The sequence below is a fragment of the Haliaeetus albicilla genome, chromosome 10 (assembly GCF_947461875.1).
Source record: "Haliaeetus albicilla chromosome 10, bHalAlb1.1, whole genome shotgun sequence".
Taxonomy (NCBI): Eukaryota; Metazoa; Chordata; class Aves; order Accipitriformes; family Accipitridae; genus Haliaeetus; species Haliaeetus albicilla.
The window spans coordinates 42,882,725-42,904,013 of NC_091492.1; the positions used below are offsets into that span (position 1 = coordinate 42,882,725).

Sequence of the window (21,289 nt, forward strand, 5' to 3'; positions counted from 1 at the left end):
AAGCTGTGCTTGCGTAATGCTAAGGTTGTGACATGGGTGTGGCATAACCAGTGCAGAAATGCCATATTTCAGCAAAGGGAGGAGAAAATACACCTTCAAAATAGTCAGTTACCAGAAGAAAGTTTGGTTTGCTTTGTCTACATCTTTATGAGGATAGCTTTGTGGCTAGAGAAAAATTGTATTTGGTTTTTTTCCAAAGCTGCTATTATCTTCTGTCATTTTACTTCATGCTTATCAAATGATACCTCTTCTGTTCTTGCCAGATACAGCCTTTCACCTAAGAAATTAGTGACAACTTTCCAATCTCCCTGCTTAAATAAACATGTTTATTAAAACTTATCAAGAGTGTTTTTTCTAGCTATTTTGCTAATGTTTTAATTAAAAAAAAGTCAAGAAAAACATTGTCACACACTCATATAATTTAGATTGGAGGTCATGTAGTCCAACACCCTGCTCAGAGTAGTGCCAACTTGGATGTTGGATTGGGTTGTTCGAGGGCTGGTCAGGTTTGGAATATCTCCAGGATGGAAGTTCTACAACTTGGAAACCATTATTGTGACTTTCCCCCCACTATTATATTACTTGTGTTTCACTATTACAGTATGATTGATATATCATCCCAATACTCTACTTTTCCATAGCATCTTCCAAGAAAAAACAATGGAGGCAAGATCTGTGTGCTAGTTGAAGTGTTCACCTAATGGCCAGGTTCCCAAAATAGTCAACAAGGAAGGATCCTAAGAAGATGTTTCAAAGCAAAAGTTTAGTTTAAGTGTTCCTGTTCACATCACTTTAAGTACTGGAGCCCTATGGCAGAATGACTTCTTACATATTTAAAATTAGGCAATGTTAATATGTCCTTCAGCACCTGTGCTTAAATAAGAAAATCTAAACCAAACCAGCTATGAGAATGTGACAGCCTAATAAGAAAGATGGTGCAAAGCCAATTCCTTTAGTAGACAAGTCTGACTTTGCAGGATTTACTGAAATGGTCCTGTTCCCTTTATCTTCTACCTTTTGCTTTCCTAATAGTGCTGAACCTGTTCTTTGTGGATCAAGCAGAAGAGCTAATGCAAAGGAAATGGTGGGAGCACACAGAGGGGAGGCTGTTGCCCTCAGGGGCACAAACTTAGATGTGCTTAGCTGTATTAATTAAGCAGTTATACACCAGTACTTGGAATGGCTTCTCCCTTAAGTAATTAGTGGGTTTGAGATGGTGGTAGAATTCATAGCAATGTTTCTTCTTACAGTCAGCTTTTTTTTTTAGTTTGGCACAAGTTGTTGACTTAGGAAGTGATAACATTTGAGGTCCTTATCTGTGACTAGCAGCCATGCAAGAAGAATGCTGATGAGCGTCTCGTGAAGTGTTTTCTGAATACTGGCAGGAATAAAGCGGAATTATTAATGCTTATATTGGAACATTTTTCTCCTGTTTTTAAACTTCTCTATAAAATTCTTGAGACTCAGTGGCTTCTTCCAAACCTCATTAAATTCAATAAAAAGCTTGTTGCAGATTTTGTGAAGGTTTTTTTCCTTGGACCTAAACTACACAAAATAAGTCTACCATGTATCTTGCCTTTTAAAAAGCAAGGACATGGTCAGAAAACTCTCTCTGAAGAGTCATTCTAGAGTTGCGTAGTCTGCCTTCATAGCTTTTTGTTGTTGTTGTTTAATAAGCTTGGTAAGTATTCCTGTCAAAGGTGACTTTGTACAACTGAGCAGCTGTAAAGTTGAACTTGTTGCATGATCAAGCTGGTACGTCAAAGTAAAACTCTGTCCTTTCTGCTTCTTGTGCCATATTACCAACCTGTAAAGCTATTGGAATTGGCATTTGGCTTGTTGGTTGAGAGATACTTTAAAATAATAAAAAAAGTTGACCTCTGTTGCAGGTAACCAAATGTTGCTTTTAGAAACTCTTTTATAAAATTGTAATCCATGATTAGCTGAGGTTTTTAACAGCTGTAATCATTCATAGGGTGTTTTCTGTTAAAGCAGACCATCCTAATGTCACAGTTTTTTTTAAATAACAGCTGAATGTAGATATGAGATTTCCCTGAAGTATGTCCACCATACGAAATGTTAGAATTTCTTTTGCTTGATGCATCTCAGTTTGTACTTTTTAAACTATTTCTTTCAACTACGTTAGTCCTAAAATTACACATCCTTTTTGTGTACTGAAAGTATTTTTATTTTTTCTGTGTCATAAGCCATAAACTACAGGACACAGTAAATGCAAAATAGAGATTTTTTTTTTAATGGACCAGAATGTGAAAACTATCACTAGTTGTGGCACATCAGAGTACAAGCAAACTATTTCTAGCAGCAGGATTATGTTTATAGAAGCTAGACTTTTCCAGGCACATGCAGCATGCTATTGGGATAGCTTCCAAGTTATTGTGAAGAACAAATCTTCTGGTACACTGGATACAAAGGAGTGGTATTCCATCAGTTTGGCTGCTTGCATGCTTTAGGAATGGTTGGTTTTAGTCTGGAACTTGAATTTTAGGATTTGGATATTTTAGTATAGAACTTCGTGTCCCACCAGTCATTCAGATGCTATAGAAGACATCTGTGAATACCTGCTGAAGTGACTGCATAGGAATGAAGCAAATGAGATACTTTCTCCATATAATTTTTTTGACAAATATGTTTTTGTAACACAATACTTAAATTTATTTTTGAGGAAATAACTGTTTGTATAGCACTTGGAAAGTAAAAAAAGATAGGTCTGGGAGGAATGGTATTATATGAGCATTGCTGTTCACCTTGGCTTTTTTGCAGCTTTGTCCAAAAGTACTTAGGCAATAACCACTGTTTGGAGGTCTTCATCTGCTTTCTTGGGGGGAAAAAGCTAATTTTAGTGTAAAATTAAAAAACACTTTTGAAGATCAGTATAAAACTAATTGGAACTTCTATAAAAGAGCCTTCCTGTGGCCTCTATTGCTAAGTAATTTTATTTTTTTTATTTATTTCTGTGTACCAAAGAAGTTTAAAAAAAATTTGAACTGCTTTGTGGCCATGACTTCTGAACTGTTCCTTACCAGAAAAGAGGCCTTAACCATGTTGTCAGAGTCCAGTCGTTGAATTCCCTCTTTGGGCATATTAAGATCTCAGTAGTTACGACTCCCATAGTAGTTATACTTTTTACTTTTCTGCTTTAATTAAGACAAACTCACATAACAGTTGAGTATCTTGTATAAGTTGCTAGCTATTTAAGTGGGGTTTTTTTTTTCAAATGAAGGTTCATGTTTTAAAGTACTGTCTTTTTATTTGCAGTTGCCAATGTGAAGTATCAGAAGAGTATAGTTTGAAACTTTCTGGGACAAAGAGGACTTTTATTATCTCTCATTCTTTGGTAAGTTAATTGTATTATTTTGGTAAGACAAGCTACCTGTTGAAGGTGGATTCTACAGTTATAATTGATTACTCTCTTAATTAACTAAAGCATTTTCCAAGATGCTAGACAAAAAAAAAAAAAAAAAATCAGTATTTTACTGAGTTGGAATTTGCAACCTTTAATTATCCCCCCCTGCCCCTTCTGATTCTTAGTCGTACACAATCTTCAGACATGATTCTTCGTCTATCCTGCTCCTATTCCTGAGTAATGTGCAAATGTACATATTGTTAGCTACTTCCCCAGTAAATATTTTTGAAATTTATTCAGTTACTTCTATATGCAGTGCCAGGAAGGAGGGGAAGCCTTGCTGTCAGGGACTGAAATGTGGGAAACTAAGTATTTATCCTTATCTCAGAATAATTTCCTTCCACCTGGGAAGGGGAAGAAGTGTTTCAGTTTGTAACAGAAGCATCTTTTGCTAAAGCTGATTGCATTCTTGAATATTTCATTCTCAAATTTTCAAATGCTTCTTTGTCAAACTCTTCGCATTCCTATCTAAAACTTAAAGGGCAACTGTGAAACAGCAGGGAAATAGCTATGTTTTGAGACTGAGGGTCAAGTCAATTTGATTTTGATACTAAAATAAATGGAGTTCAGGATCTGGAGAGGGAAGGCAGGGGAACAAAGTGAAATGCTTGGGTACATCCTTTTTCCTTTTTTTCCCCTCCAATTTTTCTCTTTTCTTGTTCTAAGTCCAACTACATTTAAATGTATGTGAATTTGAATGATCCTTTATTTATATAATCTTTTTGTGTAGAATCACTGGCAGACAGATGGTTATTGCTAGTCTTAATTATGTACATAATTTAGATCAGAAGGCACATCTGAAACGAAAGGCAATTAAGATGTTCCCATATTGGCTGAACAGAGTCTGAGGTTACAACCTTTACTAATCATTTATCCTTTCAAGCAGAACATAAGGATGGAGAATTAACAAGACTAACCTCTTTTGGTGTAATTTAATATATGTGAAACTACAGTTGAAAGGGCAGCACAGTAAATTGATAACATAACCTTTTTAGGCCTCAGTCCTGACAAAAAAATTCTAACAATAAAACCAAGTTTCACTACACTGCATATAAGCTATCTACTATTTATTTGTGATCCTATTTATAAGTAGAAGCCTGAATTTGAGGGTACTTTTTATGAAGATGTTTTCTTGGTCAGTTATCTAAGCTGTATTTGAACATTTCCATTTCATTTCTGGGAAATGGTTTTTACTGTCATGGAAGAGCTGATTATTTGCCAGCTGCAGTTAAACAAAACGAGAATTCTGATTACATTCTGCAACTAATAAAAAAAAAAAATGGTGTGAGTCAACTTGAGAATAGATTTCTTCAGCCAGTATGTGCTAGTCTCACTTGGTATCAAGCTGTCCTTCAGAGTAGCACGGTGTGTTAATTATCATGGGTAAAATTCAACAGAGCGGCTTGTTGGAGTTGACGACATGAAGAATGTTCTTGTTCTCACTTTAAGGCAGTGGTCTTAAAGTGAGGGTCAGAAATCCCCTTACTAGGTGTCACACAAACACTGTGATTCTTTTTCTAGTCGCATGATTAACCTGGAAGAGTTTGCTAAACACATGAATGGAAATGGATTAGAAAGCTTTGATATAGAAAGAAATAGATTGAAAGTGTGGTTTCAGAGTTAATTCATATGATCTCAGTATGGGCTGCTACTGAGAGTAGCACGTGGTCCCTGTTGCTGGTCCCAGTGGTGTATTTCCTTTCCCTTGTGCTTATTCCAGTGATCATGAAGGGAGTGGGATCAGCTTGTTGACATGATGGGAATTGAATTTTGTTCAGTATATTCACTGTCCATCAGATCAGTGAACTTCATTCTAACAACTCAATGTTTCTTGCTATTTTTGCCAGCAATTTTTAGAAGTACTTTTGTGGTGTGGCGGTTAAGTTGGTGAAGCGTTTCACTAATACCTAGAAGCAGTGTAAGCATGCAAACTATTTGTTTTAGAACTAGTCTTATAAGTTCTTGTACCATTTGTCTTGGCAACATCACAGTTTGTATTTGACAATCCTGATTAAAACTGAAACCACCCTTTTTTTTCACACAGCTTTCCCAAAATTCACTTTAAAAAGGAAGGTTCTCACATTCATGTAAAAAGCACGCTGTTATAATAGAAGCTGCAAAATGAATGCAGCAATTAGAATAAGAAACTTGTTCGGCAGTAATTTGGATAGACTCTGCTGATGGTTTATGCTGGATTTTAGGAGCACAGCTGTAAAATTTTAAAAGACCTAATTTTCTAAGCTAATACTGTTTTTATTAATATGTAAATGGTTATATAGTAAACTTTAAAAATAAATATATCTAATCTGAAGTATAAAAGAACAATTTTGTTACAGCACAATGCCTAATATTAAAACTTTTCATCAGTGATACTAAGCATGTTTGAAATTTGTAAGAAAGCTCATCTTTTTAATTAGGTCGGTGTTTCTTTGATAATTATGCTTGAAGTTGAAGGAATTTTCTGAAATAGCAAGGTATTTTTTTATATTCAGAAGGCTTTACTATTAATGTTTGTTCGAGTTGTACATAAATTGTCTAGATGAATTGATCTGGAAATGTTTCGTCTTAATGGCTTTAACAGTGGCTGCTATTCTGGAAGAGCAGAATTGGCACTGGTGAAGAGGTAGCTGGTTGCAGAAGGCAGTTGTGCCAGCAGCCTGCCTCCAGCAGCCTGCAGGAATGGTAACTTGAGATGTTCTCCTCAAAAATGTTTGCATAAATATGCCTTAACTCTTCATCGCTCTTCTGGCTGGCTGTAGACCTGACAGCTGAATGTGTGAGCTTAGCATTTTTTTAAGGATGGAGAAGTGGATTTGTGTAAACTTTACAGTTTTTAAACCCATCTTCTCTTGAATCATTAGTCTTCATTATATCAGGATCTACTGCAAAGTTAATCCAGTCTGCACCTTTCTTGATGGATAAGTTGTAAGATAGAGGTTGATTGGACAAATAAGCCTGTTGCTTAGCCAGTGATCATTTTAAATTTGATTGAGCAGGAGGCTCATTTTTTAAAATATCGTAGATCAAGGAGAATAGTGCATCCTGTAATCTGAAAAACATACAGTGAGAACCAAAGGTTAGAAGCTGAAACCAGATGCATTTGAGAGAACTGCTGAACCCCTCCTTTCTTAGTATCTTCAAGTCAAGAGCAGACGTGGTTTTGGAAGATAAGTATACCCAAACACAGTGTACGTAAAATACCAAGTCGTGCTGGAATCAAGCACAAGCTCTTGTTTTGAATACAAGAGCTGGAATTTTATGGCCTCTGATATATTAAAGATCAAACCTGATGAATTTATAGCCTTTTTAGCTTTAATTATTGTGATTCTTTGAATCTCACCAGTTACAGCATGGATTATGTATGAACCATCTTTCTTCTCCTGCTTCTTCTGAAACAAAAATGTTAACTAATTCTGCCTTTTTACAACCAATATTAACAATAATGCTATCTTCATCTTGCTGTTGGGAGGTAGCATTTCTAGATTTCCTTTGTTTCTGATAACTTAAAAGAATGTTCCTACTCTCATTTGTTCTTACGGGCGTGGAAATTTCTGTGCTGTTTTTTAGTTTTTCCTTATGAGTTTCTGTAGTTGATGGATTTGGAATTCCATCAAGTCGTCTAGCTTTTTTTTCTTGTTTGTTTAAAATTGGGATGTTATATCTACTTTTTACATTCATTCCAGCTCGATTCTGCTCATAATTTCCTCCTTTATATATATACACATGCACATGTCCTTCTGTGAGCTGTGCAATTTTGAGCCAACTTGCAAGCTTTTATATGATGTTTTTCCCCTACTCTGGGGACATAAAAGCATTTTGTTTATTGTGACGTTCCTATTTAACAGAGGTTTTGGGTACATTGTAAAGCTTTCTTCTCATTGATTGCTTTTAGACAGTGGGGTTTTTAGTTTCAGAATATGTGTATTTGCTCCTTTTCCCTTTGCAAATATTCTGTACAATATACAGGATGTAGTTAGTGCTTCCTGCAGTCGTGGTGTGCTTGTGAGCTGATGGATTTGAAGTGGTTTTCTGTCAACCACAACACTGATAATTTGAAATATAAGTAAGGTGGCACGAACTGAGAACTGACTGAACTTGACTGACATATTTTGGTTGTACCTTTTATGTGCTGTAGACTGCAAACCCCATAAAATATCTGAACGAATCCTTTTTTTTAAAAAAAAGGGAAGAATGTACCTGAATTTAAAAAATTTACTATAAGATAAATCTCAAAATCAGATTGTAACTCCTGTATTCACTTTCATCATTAGTTCCAAATAGGGTCAGTTGCATAAACTTTAAGACTGTATGCTCTTTAATATTTCCAGAAGATTTGCAGATGATAAAAGATTGGGGGATTGTTAGATAGTAGAGAGAGCAAGTTGCTAGTGTATAGTGATCTGGAGCTCTTGGAAAGGCAGGTGCAAGAAAATGGATATTTTGATACATCCATGGATGTAGAAAATGAGTCATAACTATAAAATGAGGAATTGTATCCCTATATGAATTTCAATTAATATGCTGTAGTTGAAACAAGAGTACTTCAGGAGGATCCGACAACTTGTGTTACCTAAGAGATCCAACTAAATGATCACAATGATCCCTTTGGTTTTATAACCTATGTATTTGTGAATCACCATCTGCAAGTGACTTAGGAGAAAATTCACAGTGATTTAGAAAGATGAACATGTTTTAATTTAAATTATATAAACATTGGTCTAATTGTTGCATTCAGAGGGGTATTCTCCCAGCAGTACATTCAAAGATGATTTTTCAGAATGAACAGAAGGAGCCAGACACATTTTGAAACAATTTTGTCTCTCAGGAGAGCTAGTTTATATGGATTTAATCTTTTCATAATTACTGTTTGCTTGCAATGTTCTAATAGCTGAATTCTCAGTCTTTAAAAGTTAATTTGTATTTATTTGCCAAAAGAAAATGAATTTAATTTCATCATTCTACTTTTCTGGTTTTCTAGATTTTAATAAGTGAAGGGGAGCTTCAAAGTATTGTGAGTACAGACGAGGATTTCTCCTCCTATCCAGGGCCTGTCATGGTAAGCAAAAGGGGTTTGTAGGGTCTCTTACAAAGCAGAATAGGCTAAAATCTGAAAAACATTAGAGAACTAATGTTTACATGTGGGATTGTTGAATTTTTAAGTGTAGTACTAGACTAGCCTAGGCTGATGCTTTTTTCCTAATACTTTTACAAGTCTGGGGTTTTTTTATTTATTTTATTATTCAGGCTGCAGGACAGAAACCTGTTTCTAATATACTTAGTTGTTTGAGTGCTTGTCTTTGTAAGTTTAATAACTTTAGTAAGTTACTGATACCTGAATTCTCAAACTAGATGAAATGTTTAGAGCTTTTCATTGGTTGTCAATAGCTTGCTATGTGGTGAAGGTGGCAGCAAGTGGGAGTGCTGAAGTTAACTGTAACACTTTGTTTCTCAGGATGAAGAGACTCAGCACAGCCTTGAATGCATCCAGGCTAATCAGATTTTTCCCAGGAAGCAGCTGATCCGAGAGGATGAGAACCTTCAGGTAATCACCACACTGCTCCTTGCCAGTTAAGATCACAATATGTCTAGTTGACCTGTGTATTCTCTGGCCTCTCACATAGAACTTTTGTTCGCAGTTGAGCACAGTAACAGGAGAAACACATTTTCTTTTTAAATACTCATGTACTGTTGGTAGGACAAAGAACTTGTGCATTAGATTACAGGAGATTCCTTAGAGTGTCTGAAAAATATAGCCATTACTTGTGTAGTAATTTCAAGTGCTAGGTGTTATTCCATAGTTTAGAACTCTCTGTTTTTAAAAAAAATAAGACTAAGCCAGTTAAACACTACCATTACTTCCTGTTAATGAGAAGCTAAAAGTCTTATGTTGCACAAAATGGGTATTTTTGGTTTCTTAAATTTCCAGAGTTCCTTTTGAAATCAATTTAGTTCAAATGATTTATCCACATAGACACTCTTGTATCAACTGAAGTAGTTTGTTTCATTTTAATAGAAAATATTTTTAATTCATTTAAGCTGATATGAAACCCAATTATTTTCAAGTTGAGCATTTACACTTTTCACCCAGCTCAGCTAAATTGGCCTTAAGTCACGTTTTTAATTAAAACAGTTGCAATTTTTATGTGCAGTGTAATATGACTGCTGGTTTTCTGACTTTATAAAACAGCAGCATGTTGTGCATTTTCATATTTGCAGTGAGATATATGAAGCAAAAAGCATGATTTGTCCAACTGACTTCAGCTGTGTAGCAGTTAAGTGTTGGATCTAAGCTGGTTACATGAGCTTGCTTAGTGAATATTGGGGACCAATAGCGTAGAATATAATTCATCTTGTATGTTTTGGCTGCTTTAGGATGAATGCAATAACATTATGGAAATGCCACTCTCCATTAGGTAAGGAGCAAGAGTGTAAATCAAGGGGTTGGTCAGACTTCCTGCCAAAACGTGAGGATATTTTGCTCAGATTTTTCATAAAAATTCATTTTTTTTTTTCTCTGACCAAGGACTTACCACTCAGGAAAATGAAGAGAAAATGAGGAATCATTTTAAAAGAAGGCTACAATTAACCTCTGAACCAACCTTACCCAAGACTTTCCTCCTTAGCAGTAATAGCTAGGCTGAATTCTCCGCAGTGTTTCATTTTGATTTTTAGGATCATTGGTATTTGAATGTATGCTTACAGGAGGTACATATTTTTGGTAAATAGTTTCTGAAAGATTTTTTCTTCCCATTCTGAAGGTCCCATTCATTGAACTTCATGGTGAGAGTACGGAGTATGTAGGACGAGCAGAGGATGCCATCATTGCACTTTCTAATTACAGGCTTCACATCAAATTCAAGGAGTCTGTTGTGAATGTAAGTATTATTCATGCTGCTATGGTAATACAGGTATTCTGAACTCAATCCAAATAAGAGAATTTAGGATAAAAGTACAGTGATCCTGCCTTTTAAGGTTAGTGCTAATGAAAAATCTCTTTATGATGTTCAAATCACATTTTTCAGGGAGAACAGATATGTATTTAGGCATCAAAAGGTGACTCAGCACCTCTGAAAATCAGGCTTCGTACAGAAACTTTGCATTGTTCAACTTTATGTTCTCTTTACAGCTGGCTGTGTTAGCCGTTTGTTCTCCCTGAGCTCTGTGTATACTCAGTAGAGAAATAAAAGGTCTTCCAAAGGGCTGTTTGGAGCACCTAAGCTAGGTTCGAGCCTTGCTTGGAGCTTCAAAAGGTGGAAGTAGGTCCAGCTTTTGAAGTTACATTCCTGAAGTTGGATAGTATGAGTACAGTCATTGACATAAGAGATCTGTGAATTGGACCTCATCTTCAGATGCCTATGCATTTCTTTAAGAGCTTTACTTTAAGTATGCATTCTTCAAAATTGTTACATATCCAGTTACTTGTGATCATAGACATAAATGGGCATTGTACAGTCCTTTGCAGTAGTATAATGCTGACATATACTAGTCTTACTAGTTGTAATACCGTTTCTGAACCACACAGAATTTGATAGGACATTATACATGGCACAGAAATATTTTTTGTGGATATTTGTAATGAAATCAGTAAAATAAAATCCAAAGAATTGAGGTGTTTTGTTTTGGTTTTTTTTCTCCTGGTGATGTTTTTTTTTACCAATCTCCTTATTTCAAGACAAGTCCTGACCCTGGCTAGTTGTTCATAGTTGCCTCATGTCAGTCACAAATCCTGAGCTATGCAGTGGTGAGTTAAGAGTAAACCACGAAGACTGCATGTTATTCCAAAGCTGAAAAAAGCAAGGGAAACATAAGAACTGACAAGTGTCCAAACACATATGTGACTGAGACACATGTGATACAGTGGTCTGGAACATCAGCGAGATCTCCTGTGCACCCGATTTAATTGTTTTTTTATTGTTTTGTGCCAGAACTGAATTATTAACTGTGTAATACTAACTGAAACACAGTCTTTACTGGTTTATGTTGTCTCTAATCATATAGCTATTTTATCTACGGACTTTGAAATATGCCTGTGTCATAGTTATCATTAATCACTGTAAGTACTACTTTAGTTCATGAATTATCAAGGTAGTAGGCTGAATAGGCATGTCTGCTAGGCTGGTGAACATCTGTGTGCAGCATTAAAGTACTAAAATTCATGATGATGTGGGGTTTTTCAGCAAATAAGGGTATTATTTCTGAACATGGCAATTACTCAAAATGATGGCAAAAAAATTTATGATGACAAAAATTTAATTGGCAATTTAAGGGCAATTATCTTCCACTGCTGACCATACAAAAGAGATGATACAAGTATGTGCATATGCAGAGGTAGCATAACTTTACTCTTCACTTCTGTTATTCTGTAGTCAATTCTGAAGTATAATTTGAGACTTAAAAGTTAAGCTGTAGGTGCCACCATGCATCAGAATGGTAGCCAAGGGTCAGGTAGGTGCGGGGATGCCTCAAGTGCAGTCCAGCCAGATGCATCTCTACATGCTGCTGGCAGCAGAGAGAAGATGCGTTACGAGGCATGTGTTTTATAGGACTCCGTTGATGGTTTGTGATGAATTCTAGGTCTGAATTCTGCCAAGGGACCTGCTACAATAAATCTATATTGTATTACTTTTAGATTTTTTTTAATTCAGACTCTGAATGTTGTATGAAATTGGCAACTAGAATTGACGAAGCAAAGAACTGAATATTTAAAAACAAGGAGCTGAGACATGAGAAACAGGAATAGCCCTAGAAACCAAGAGTTTCTCCTCAGGAATGCCAGGAAATTAGAGAGTTACTTTATTAGAGAAGCCACTAATGCATGTACTGCACTTACTGTCATCTCTGTCCTTAGGATAATTGAGGATATTCATTTTCAAGAATTTTCAATTTAATATTTTTGAGCAGTAACAAAAATTGATGTTTTCTTAAGTAATATCCTTTGTGTTCGGGAAAGAGTCTGTAAAAGTTTGTCAATATTATAATATTAATTTTGCTTCCCTAACTTTTATATCCAGTATTCTGCCCTCTCACTTCATCTGATATCTCCAAGGTTGTTCGTCCTGCTTCATATGTCATCATTAACCAGAAAGATTCAATTAGGTAGTGTATGAGGTCGAGCAGAATATAGATTAGTCTTCTGTAACCATATACGATCATCACTAATAACTTAGTATGAACTCTACTGTCATCTAAGGCAGACAGGATTTTGAATACCTGTAGGCATAAAAGATACTTGGATTAATTAGGAATCATACTTAAATTGTTAAATTTTGCAGTAATAATCACTTTGGTTATTGATGGTTAACTTTATTGAGCAGATGGTGATTTTCTAAATTAAATTTTCACTGAGTACTTTTTGATAGTGTTCATCTTGATTCTTTCCTACTGTTTTTGTGTTGCTAGAGCTGTTCAGAAACCACCTGTAAGAGGACCTTTTAAAAAATGTATAAATGTTCACTAATGTTAGGAGTTGTGGGTTTTTTATTTGTAATGATTTTCATAAGAATTGCTATCCTGACAAAGGCCAGCCACACTAACAACCTTGTCACCTCAGCAGGGAGAAGTACTTCTGTGTGAGAAAGAGGTTTCTTAGCAAATATCTGTTATAGTACTTGTAAAAAGAATTCCCTGTGTCTGAATGTGCAGCTGTTCGTGCAAGCATCTCCTCTTGAAGTAGGTAGGATATTCTCATGGTAGAAATGGTCCTCCAAAGAAAGCAGTATGCATGTCAACTACTTGCCCCTTAGTAAGGGCAACTTAATGAAGGAAATGGAATCCAGTTAAAAATGGATTCCTGTCTTTGGGGTGTTTTTTACCTCACTGTTCTCTTTTTGTTTACAATTCAATAGACTGTCTCTCAAAATGATGCTTGTGAAACCTCAGTAAGTAGCACAATGCTGCCAGATCACTTGCTGCACCTGTGCTTCATAAGAAATACATTTGGAAGTTGATAATGCTCAGATTACAACACTGCAGAAAATGGCTGTATGCATAAATCTTTGCCACGGACAATTTCCTAGATCAGCGTAGTAATAGGAACATGGTGTTCTAAATGCAAAAACAAAAGATCCAGTAGACTGTGCATAAATTGGAGGGATTATGACATTCAAAAGTGTTGACTTATATTTATCCATGGGATAAAAATACAGACTCAACAGTGATCTCTCAGTGGACATGGGAAGTTTGGTTCCCAGGCTGATCTCTATTGATTGACTTAAGAAAATTTCAAACTTTGCAGCTGGTAAGTGTTTCTGTCTAATCATTTTCTCCCTGTAACCTAATTGCCTTTATGGGAGAATTAAAATTTGAGTGTAGTTTATGAAACCATGAACTTGTATGTAGCCTCTTTCAAATAGTAGATTTTGGACACAGTGGAAAAAGTCATACTGGCGAGACAAGGGAAACGTTCAGTCTTGGTGATTGAGTTTTTAGTATGAGCTTTCCTTTGCTTGGCCTTTAATGGGAAAATGGTTGGTTTGGTATCTTCCTTACATATGTAGTGCAGTTGTGGTTCATCTGTGCTGAACAGGAGCTTAGTCCTTGTTTTGTTCTCAGGCCCTGATCCTTTGATTGTTCACACTGAATGCATGTCAATTGTGAAAGCAGGGGGGGGACTGAATGATTGCCTCCAAGACAGAACTTAAGTCTAATTAGTTGTAATTAAAAGCAAATTTGCTTCAGGTACTGCTTGTAGGTTATATGAACAAGATCACACCTGGAGGGATTTGACTCCCTCCACCTGGGAGAGTCCTGGAAGATCTTCTGAGCTAACCTTGCATCCTCAGTTCCTCCATATGTCATATTATACCATGCTTCAGGACATACAGCATGTAGCTGTAGCCTCGTGCTTTTTAAAGTAACCAGTCTGTAACATAGCCCTGATGTTATTTCAGGCTTTGAACTGGGAAAACAAGAAGAAAGTACTAATTACAGCTTATGGCCCCTGGGTGCCACCTGGTATCCTGGGGAGACTCAGGCCAAATGGTGTATACAGAGTAGAGTATATAGCATAGTCACTCATGAAGGGACTGGCTTATAGCAGCCTGGCCATGGTCAGCTGCATACCAGTTGGCGTTGTGGTCAAGGATTGAGCCATGGAGTGGGTTGTTTCAGCAGTGTAAATATAGCTTGTGCTTTTTCTAACCACGAAGGTATATTTATCTAAATATATCCTGTACTGCTGTTAGATAACAGACATTTCCAGTAATTAAAGTAATTAAAAAGAAAAAAATTTCAAAAAGAAAAAGTTTTGAGTTGTAGAATGTTGCTGTTGTTTACAATGAGGTAATTTTAAAGGAGATGGTCAAGAGACAGATACTACAAGAGTACAATGCTCTAGTACTCTCTATAATGCGTTATGATTGGCCTTGGATAACAATGCATGTTTTTTCTTCTAAAAGCAAAAATGATTGCTTCTCCACTGCTTTATTTCAATAGCCATTATTATATGGTGAAGTGCCTGCACATAGAATTGATGGCTCTTTCAGTAGTAAGCTAACTGCACTGGGTGTCTGACTTGCCACATGCATCAACCTGAAAAACATAATGAAAATGGAAGGTTATCAGTGGGGAAGAATGGGGAATGAAGGCAGATAATTTTACAGAATTTTACTGGGAGGAGAATAATGGAGAGGAAGGAGATTGAAAATACAAGAGGATCAGAGGACAGATTTTTATGACCGGAAAAGAAAATTAAAAAGATTGATATGAAGGTTGCCCTGAATAAAAAACTGGCAGATTCTAAGGAAATAGATGGTGAGCTGCATGTAGACTGTCAAGAGAAAAAAAAAAAAAGCTGTCGAGCAGAGGGCAAATTGAAAGGTCATAGAACAAAGAGTGACTTTGAAAGAAGGAAATTAAAAATAATGCAAGAGTAGAAGAATACTTAGTATGTCATTGGAGTGCAGACAGGAGGAAGAGGAGCCAGAACCAGACTGCTAAGAGGAGGGAGTAAGGTGAAGAACGGCTTAAATGAGGATGGACCTGGGAAAAAATGCAATAAAAGAGGGCTTGAAAAGAAATAATTAACAGACAAAGCAGCATTTGACTAAAAAAGCAAGTCTTCTAGAGTCTTTACTCATTTAGTTGGGGAAGGGTACCTTACTTTCCATGTTGGTGCCATGTAAGTCAATGCTAGATTTAAGTAATGTATGGTGTGTATGTGAGGCTGTCCAGTGGGGAAGAAAGAATGGAAGATTGTGGAGTCTGAGGTTTGTTCCAGTACCTTAAATTTATTAGACAAAACTATCACAACAATTTATCTACCTTGCAGACTAGAATCAAGTAGGAGAAGGGGTGGAAGAAATTAGCAGTTAAAAAGATTAACTTTAGCAGATTTTACAGATCTTGTCTGTAATGCTTGTAAATACTCTGTTACATTGGTATCTATCAGCATCTTCACTGTACTTACTCTCTGCAGGTGACTCTGCAGTCAGTTTGAGCTTAAGTATGGCAAATAAAGGGGAGGCTTATCTCACAGGAGGGAGTCCTCATTTCACGTGCCCCTTCATGTTGCTAGTTACATAATTTATATTAGACTATCACACATCTTAAAACAGCAATAATACTGAAAGCATGGACCAAAATTCAAGTTCCAGCTTTATTTGAATACCCAAACTGCTGGGCTGTTAAGTCAGACACCAACTTGTGTAGTCTCCATGTGCATGAATTTTTTGTTCTTCAATGGCCCAGTTACAACAAAAGGAACAAAGAATAACTTACCTGTACCAGCCTTGCTGGTCATGGGAGATGAAGGTTAGTACTTTCTCCAGCTAAGAAGAGTCCAGCACTGCTTCTTGGTTGTGGTCTGGCAAGGGCAAGGATAAAGAGTGAGTAATAAGGCAATACCTGCCTGTTGTATTTTGGGGAGTGTGAGCTCTGGGCTATTATTTGAACTTTTGCATTTAGAAGAGGACTCTGGACTCTGACTTTTGAGTTGGCAGGGAGACATGAGGTGCAGCTGTGGACTGTGTGCCTGCCTTCCCAAAAGACATGAGAGTTTTGATCACTCCTGGGGCACAGCATTTACCATTAGCTTTTGCTAGGCATCTTCATGCTCAGAGTAAGTTTTCTTGTGGTTCGTGTTTCTGGGACATCTCTTTCCCTTGCCTACTGTTTTTAGTTCTATTTCCTTTTTTCAGTTCACTGAAATGAGGTACTTTTTAAGCTTTGTGGTGCGTGACTAGAAGCTGTCTTGATTTCTCACCCCCGGATCCTTGATTGGAGGTGACCTTCAATGACTTGCTCAGAGTCATATGGAAAGGCACTGGCAGAGCAGGGTGTTACAGCCACATCTTGTAAACCCCAGGCCAGAACTTAAACTGCTGGATCATACTCCTCTGATGGCAAAAACGATAACAGAGTATTTGAATGTTTCGCTGATAGCCTTTGTATTGAAGGATCTTGATGGCAGAGGTTTTGTTGCTTTGTGTAATGTTCAATATAATCTCATAAACAATTCAGTTTTACACTTTGTGTTTATTATCGGTATTAGCTAAATTCTCTGTGCCTGGAATTTAGACATTTATGTATGAGATAGTTGAATACTAACTTTTATTCGTTTAAGACAATGTACATTTGTCTGTCTTGGGTAAAGGTCCAAAAATATTAATGAAAACTAATATTTTCATCTGGTGGTTTCTTCTTATCTTTAAAGGTACTTGCATGTACTTAACATGTTTTGCCTGATCAAGCTTCTGCTAATTACATGTGCCATAAAACATAAGTGCATATAGCTACACCTTTAATAATGAATGATTCAGCATTATTACTCTAAATATGGCTGCTTTGATCATGAGTGTTGATCTAAACAGGCCAAATGGTTTTTCCCTGAAGAGGAAATACGGGATATTTCCATGTAATGAGCATCTAGACTGCAGCAGTTTGTTAGGGGAATCTTGCTTCCCAGGTCATTTTTGACACCAACAGCTAAAATTGTATTCCCAAGATCCCTGAATTTGGACCTATAAGAGAGAAAGATGCTTCCATGAAAGAGGAGCTTGTGGGCTTCTGCTGCTTTTCCTGCCTTCACTTTTGTCACCAGTGCTGCAGTCTTCTCAGCTGTTTTCATGTGAGCCCTCAAGGGTTTTGGACTGTACAGCAATGGAGCTGAAACTACTGATACATGGTACCATACTTCAGAGCTGTTGAAGTAGTTATACTTAGTTTTTGTTGGGTTTCTCTCTCTTTTCAGATTCTACATGGTCCTGTAATAAATCCTTGTGAGATATGCAAAGAAATTACAGTGTTAGTGCTGTTTGAAATAAAATTATATAATCTTTTTAATTGCAGGTTCCATTGCAGCTTATAGAAAGTGTGGAGTGCCGTGATATATTTCAACTTCATTTGACTTGCAAAGACTGCAAGGTTATAAGGTAGGAATAGGGTGAATGTTTAATGGGGGGGTAACTTTGCTTTCCACATGCTGTGGACAGCTGTGACATTTTAAGGAGATGTTTTTTCTTATTGGACTTGCTTTTCTTCAAAAGATTTTCTTTTGTCTGATTTTGCATATGATAGCTGGGCATTTTGGTAAAGAGGATGGGAGCAGGAGGGTCCGCATTTTTGCTTGCTGTGATACAGTATAGCAGCAAATCTTGGTATGACCCTAAGTGGCTGATCTTGATTTTATTCTGAAATTAGTTTTAGTCTCACTGCGTTTTCCCTGCCTTACAATCAGTTATAGTGTATTGCTTCAATTAGTTATAAGGTACAGAACTAGATAAAACCACTGAAATACATGCTTCTTGGAAAAGTGTTTAATCAAGACTTGGGGTTTTGAAGGTTACGGTATGGGCTTGTTCAGTTCTACATGAAACCTTCAGTCTGGATAGCATCAGCCACCCTGCGTTTTTAACAGCTGTGAGGGTACAGTTGGTATCCTTAAGACATAGTAGCCTATTGGAAAAGTGAGGGAATAAGGTAAAGCCAGGTCTGCAACCTACTCTGTAACCCAGTAAAGTAGATAGCATCATGTAGAAGGGAGTATTTATTTGTCTGTCCTTCAGCAAACTTCAGAGTCTGCCCAAGAAGTATTTGAGCTACTGAGCCTGAGCTACAGCTATTTCTTACTTTGCTGCTGCAGAAATAAATTTTGATCTATAAACTTTAATTAACAAGAAAGGAACATTTCTTTTTGATTAAATGTTTGCTGGGAGTACCTTTTGTATAATGAAATGAGCTCCAGTCATATCTGAGCACTTGGAATGTTTAACAGGCCAGCTGCTTCCTGAAATGCTGTATTTTGATGAGGACTGATTTTACTTTAGAGGTAATATTTAGTTTAATTTGAATTAAATATTTAACTTCCTCTTAACTTGTAGCTCTTGACATTTGAAAAAGTCACCCTTCCGCTCTACATTAATTTGTTATTTCTCTTCAATTGTAGAATGAATACATATTATTTGTATTTATGCCCGCCCTTATGAATTTCCCTTCAAAATTGCATGTCCAGGAATCAGTACTTGGTGCACTGGCCGTTGGAAGAGCATGAAGTATGGGGCTGAGATACCAGATTTAGAACATGTTCATGTTCTTTTTCATGAACAAAGTAGTTTGTGTTTTGAGTAATAGGGCTCAAGTGAAGGTAGTTTTTGTTATTTGTAACACTAACTTTAAAAGAATTTAGAAAGAAAATGGGGTCTTTAGGGTGAGATGTATCTTGTCTGACAATGGATATCTAATAGAGAATTATCCAGTCTAAGCTAGTAGTCTCGGCTTGCTTTATAGTCAGTGATGATGGGAAATAAACACCTCCAGGCTGCAGTTCCTTGCAGCTATTTAGACATGTTTCATGAGTTGGACATGTCTTTTTTCCTTCCACTGACTGACTTTTAGATATTTGCAAGTAAGGGTAATAAATGCTGCCCTTAGAGAATGCAGATGCTATCATTAACCACTAATGCAGTAGAATAGACTGAGCTGAATGTAAATACTTGGTGAATATTTTATAACTATAAAATCTTGAAGAAATCTGTCAGAGCAAAATAAATCACTGATCTTATTTCCACCTTTTTATTCTAAAGGGTCTAGGAATCCTCTTTGAAAAGACAAGCTAATGTAATTTTAATATACTGCTTTGAAGATTAGTTTCTCCTGTGCAGGGAATATTCTCACTAGTTGTTGTCATTAGTCTGTAATGTTAGGCAAAGCTTAGTTTCAAAAACGTTGTTTGTGCTTCCCACCAAGGCCAGAAAGAGAATCTTAGCGTGTGAGATAGGGGAATAACGTAAGATTTCAGATACTGGAGTTTGTCCACACTATTCTCTAAGTATATTAATCAAATGGATATTTCTCCTATGTCTGATGAAAAATGTGTTCTTGTTTATGGGAGTATGATGCATAGATTATAATGTGTGTGATGGTTTTGTGAGTTTCTGTCTGAGACTGCTAGTCAGCAAGTTGCTGTAACACATTCCTGTCTTTGTGTGAAAGCTGCAGACTGAACTCAGTGATATTGTCCTAGGTTTTATAGTAAACATATGCATAAATGTCTCCCTCATTCATGGCCAGTAGGGCATACTGCTGGTTTATTCACAATTACAGAACACCGCTTTCCTGCTTACAGTTTATTTTGACTTCCGAAGTGTGTATTTCTTTACTAATATCCAAAGGTTTCATTTTTACTATCCATTAGAATGTACATAGAAGCAGAACTAAGTTATCAATAAGATGTTTGTTCTTACTTTTTGGTTTCACAGGTGTTTTCATAGTCAGCCTGTCAGATCTTACAGTCTGGAATCTTCTACTGAAAATTAATAGATAAATGTTTGTTTCTGGGACAGGTGTCAGTTTTCTACTTTTGAGCAGTGTCAAGATTGGCTTAAGCGACTGAACAATGCCATCCGCCCTCCTTCAAAGATAGAAGACCTTTTCTCATTTGCCTATCACGCTTGGTGTATGGAGGTATATGCTAGTGAAAAGGAACAGCACGGGGATTTGTGTCGGCCAGGTATGTGGCAATACTTTGGGGATCATCACAAATGCATTGACTAGTAACTGCCTTTTTGCTGAAATCCAGAACTTTCAAAAAAAGTTAAACAAATTCAGCCTGTGCTGTTGTAAACTGAACCTGGAGAATTCTCGTATGGACTTTTTTTGTACGTAGGTTCTTGCAGTTCTTCACTAGCTGGTGACTATACAGTATGCGGTAATTATGTAGGTATAGTATACCTTCACTTACAGTGAGGTGTCCTTTAATGGCTTGCATGTCTGCCGCACAGTCTGAGTTTTGTTCTGTTGGAACAAAGGAGAGGTTAGCTCCTACTATAGCTACTTTGGGATCAATATGCAAAGCAGTACCTGAATATCCTGAGGAAATTATTGCAGTGGATTTGATTTAGTTAGTAGTGTGTAATACTAATAACGTTTTGTTCACCATGGCAGCAACTTTCAATCCAAAACGTTTTATATTGATTGTGCCCACATTTTTTGTAATTGCCTGGAGCAGTGGTCTTCAACGTGTATGTTGAGGAGCAGGATGTGAAGGGGAAGGAAGTCTGTGAGCTGCTCCTGAGGTTCATTCACAGCTGCAAGACAGGAACCTATTTTAGTGAAATACCATCCTTGCTGGACAGTTTTAGAAGCCCACAAGTAAATAAAAGCTAAAATTGGGATGCTGGTGCTTACAGCACTTGTTTGAATATAAGGAAATCTGAGTTCCAGGCCCTCTCCAATCTGAGGGCTCTCTTTGCTTGCAATTCGCATATCTGAGAGAGGTGTCCCAGTTATCAGGTTGAGGAATGTTAGTGTGATTCTATCCTTATTACTGAAGCTGCTCTGGGGCTGAACAAAGACTATAATCTCTTTGGTGCCTGAGGAAGAGCAGTTAACAGGTAGTACACAAGTGGGAGGAGGTGCTCCTTTGGTTCT

General features: G+C 36.8%; 1 protein-coding gene and 1 long non-coding RNA gene across 10 annotated transcripts in view; one reads left to right on the forward strand and one right to left on the reverse strand.

The window, feature by feature from the left end:
• MTMR3 (myotubularin related protein 3) overlaps nucleotides 1-21,289 on the forward strand; it is an 83,216-nt gene that overhangs the window by 29,036 nt on the left and 32,891 nt on the right. For 7 of the 9 annotated variants that reach the window (XM_069795384.1, XM_069795385.1, XM_069795386.1 and 4 more), the window contains 6 exons: nucleotides 3,277-3,355; nucleotides 8,403-8,480; nucleotides 8,877-8,966; nucleotides 10,183-10,299; nucleotides 17,711-17,793; nucleotides 20,203-20,369. In XM_069795384.1, the coding sequence (XP_069651485.1) occupies nucleotides 3,277-3,355; nucleotides 8,403-8,480; nucleotides 8,877-8,966; nucleotides 10,183-10,299; nucleotides 17,711-17,793; nucleotides 20,203-20,369 (614 nt within the window). Of the gene's footprint in view, nucleotides 1-1,424; nucleotides 1,682-3,276; nucleotides 3,356-6,759; nucleotides 6,784-8,402; nucleotides 8,481-8,876; nucleotides 8,967-10,182; nucleotides 10,300-17,710; nucleotides 17,794-20,202; nucleotides 20,370-21,289 lie in introns of those variants that run through there. The other 2 variants (XM_069795393.1, XM_069795390.1) reach the window with 2 other exon arrangements.
• Nucleotides 14,830-17,050, reverse strand: LOC138687521 (uncharacterized). Its single transcript, XR_011326712.1, has 2 exons — nucleotides 16,142-17,050; nucleotides 14,830-14,953 (listed from the first exon to the last, which is right to left on the reverse strand). It is a non-coding gene; the product is annotated as an uncharacterized lncRNA (long non-coding RNA).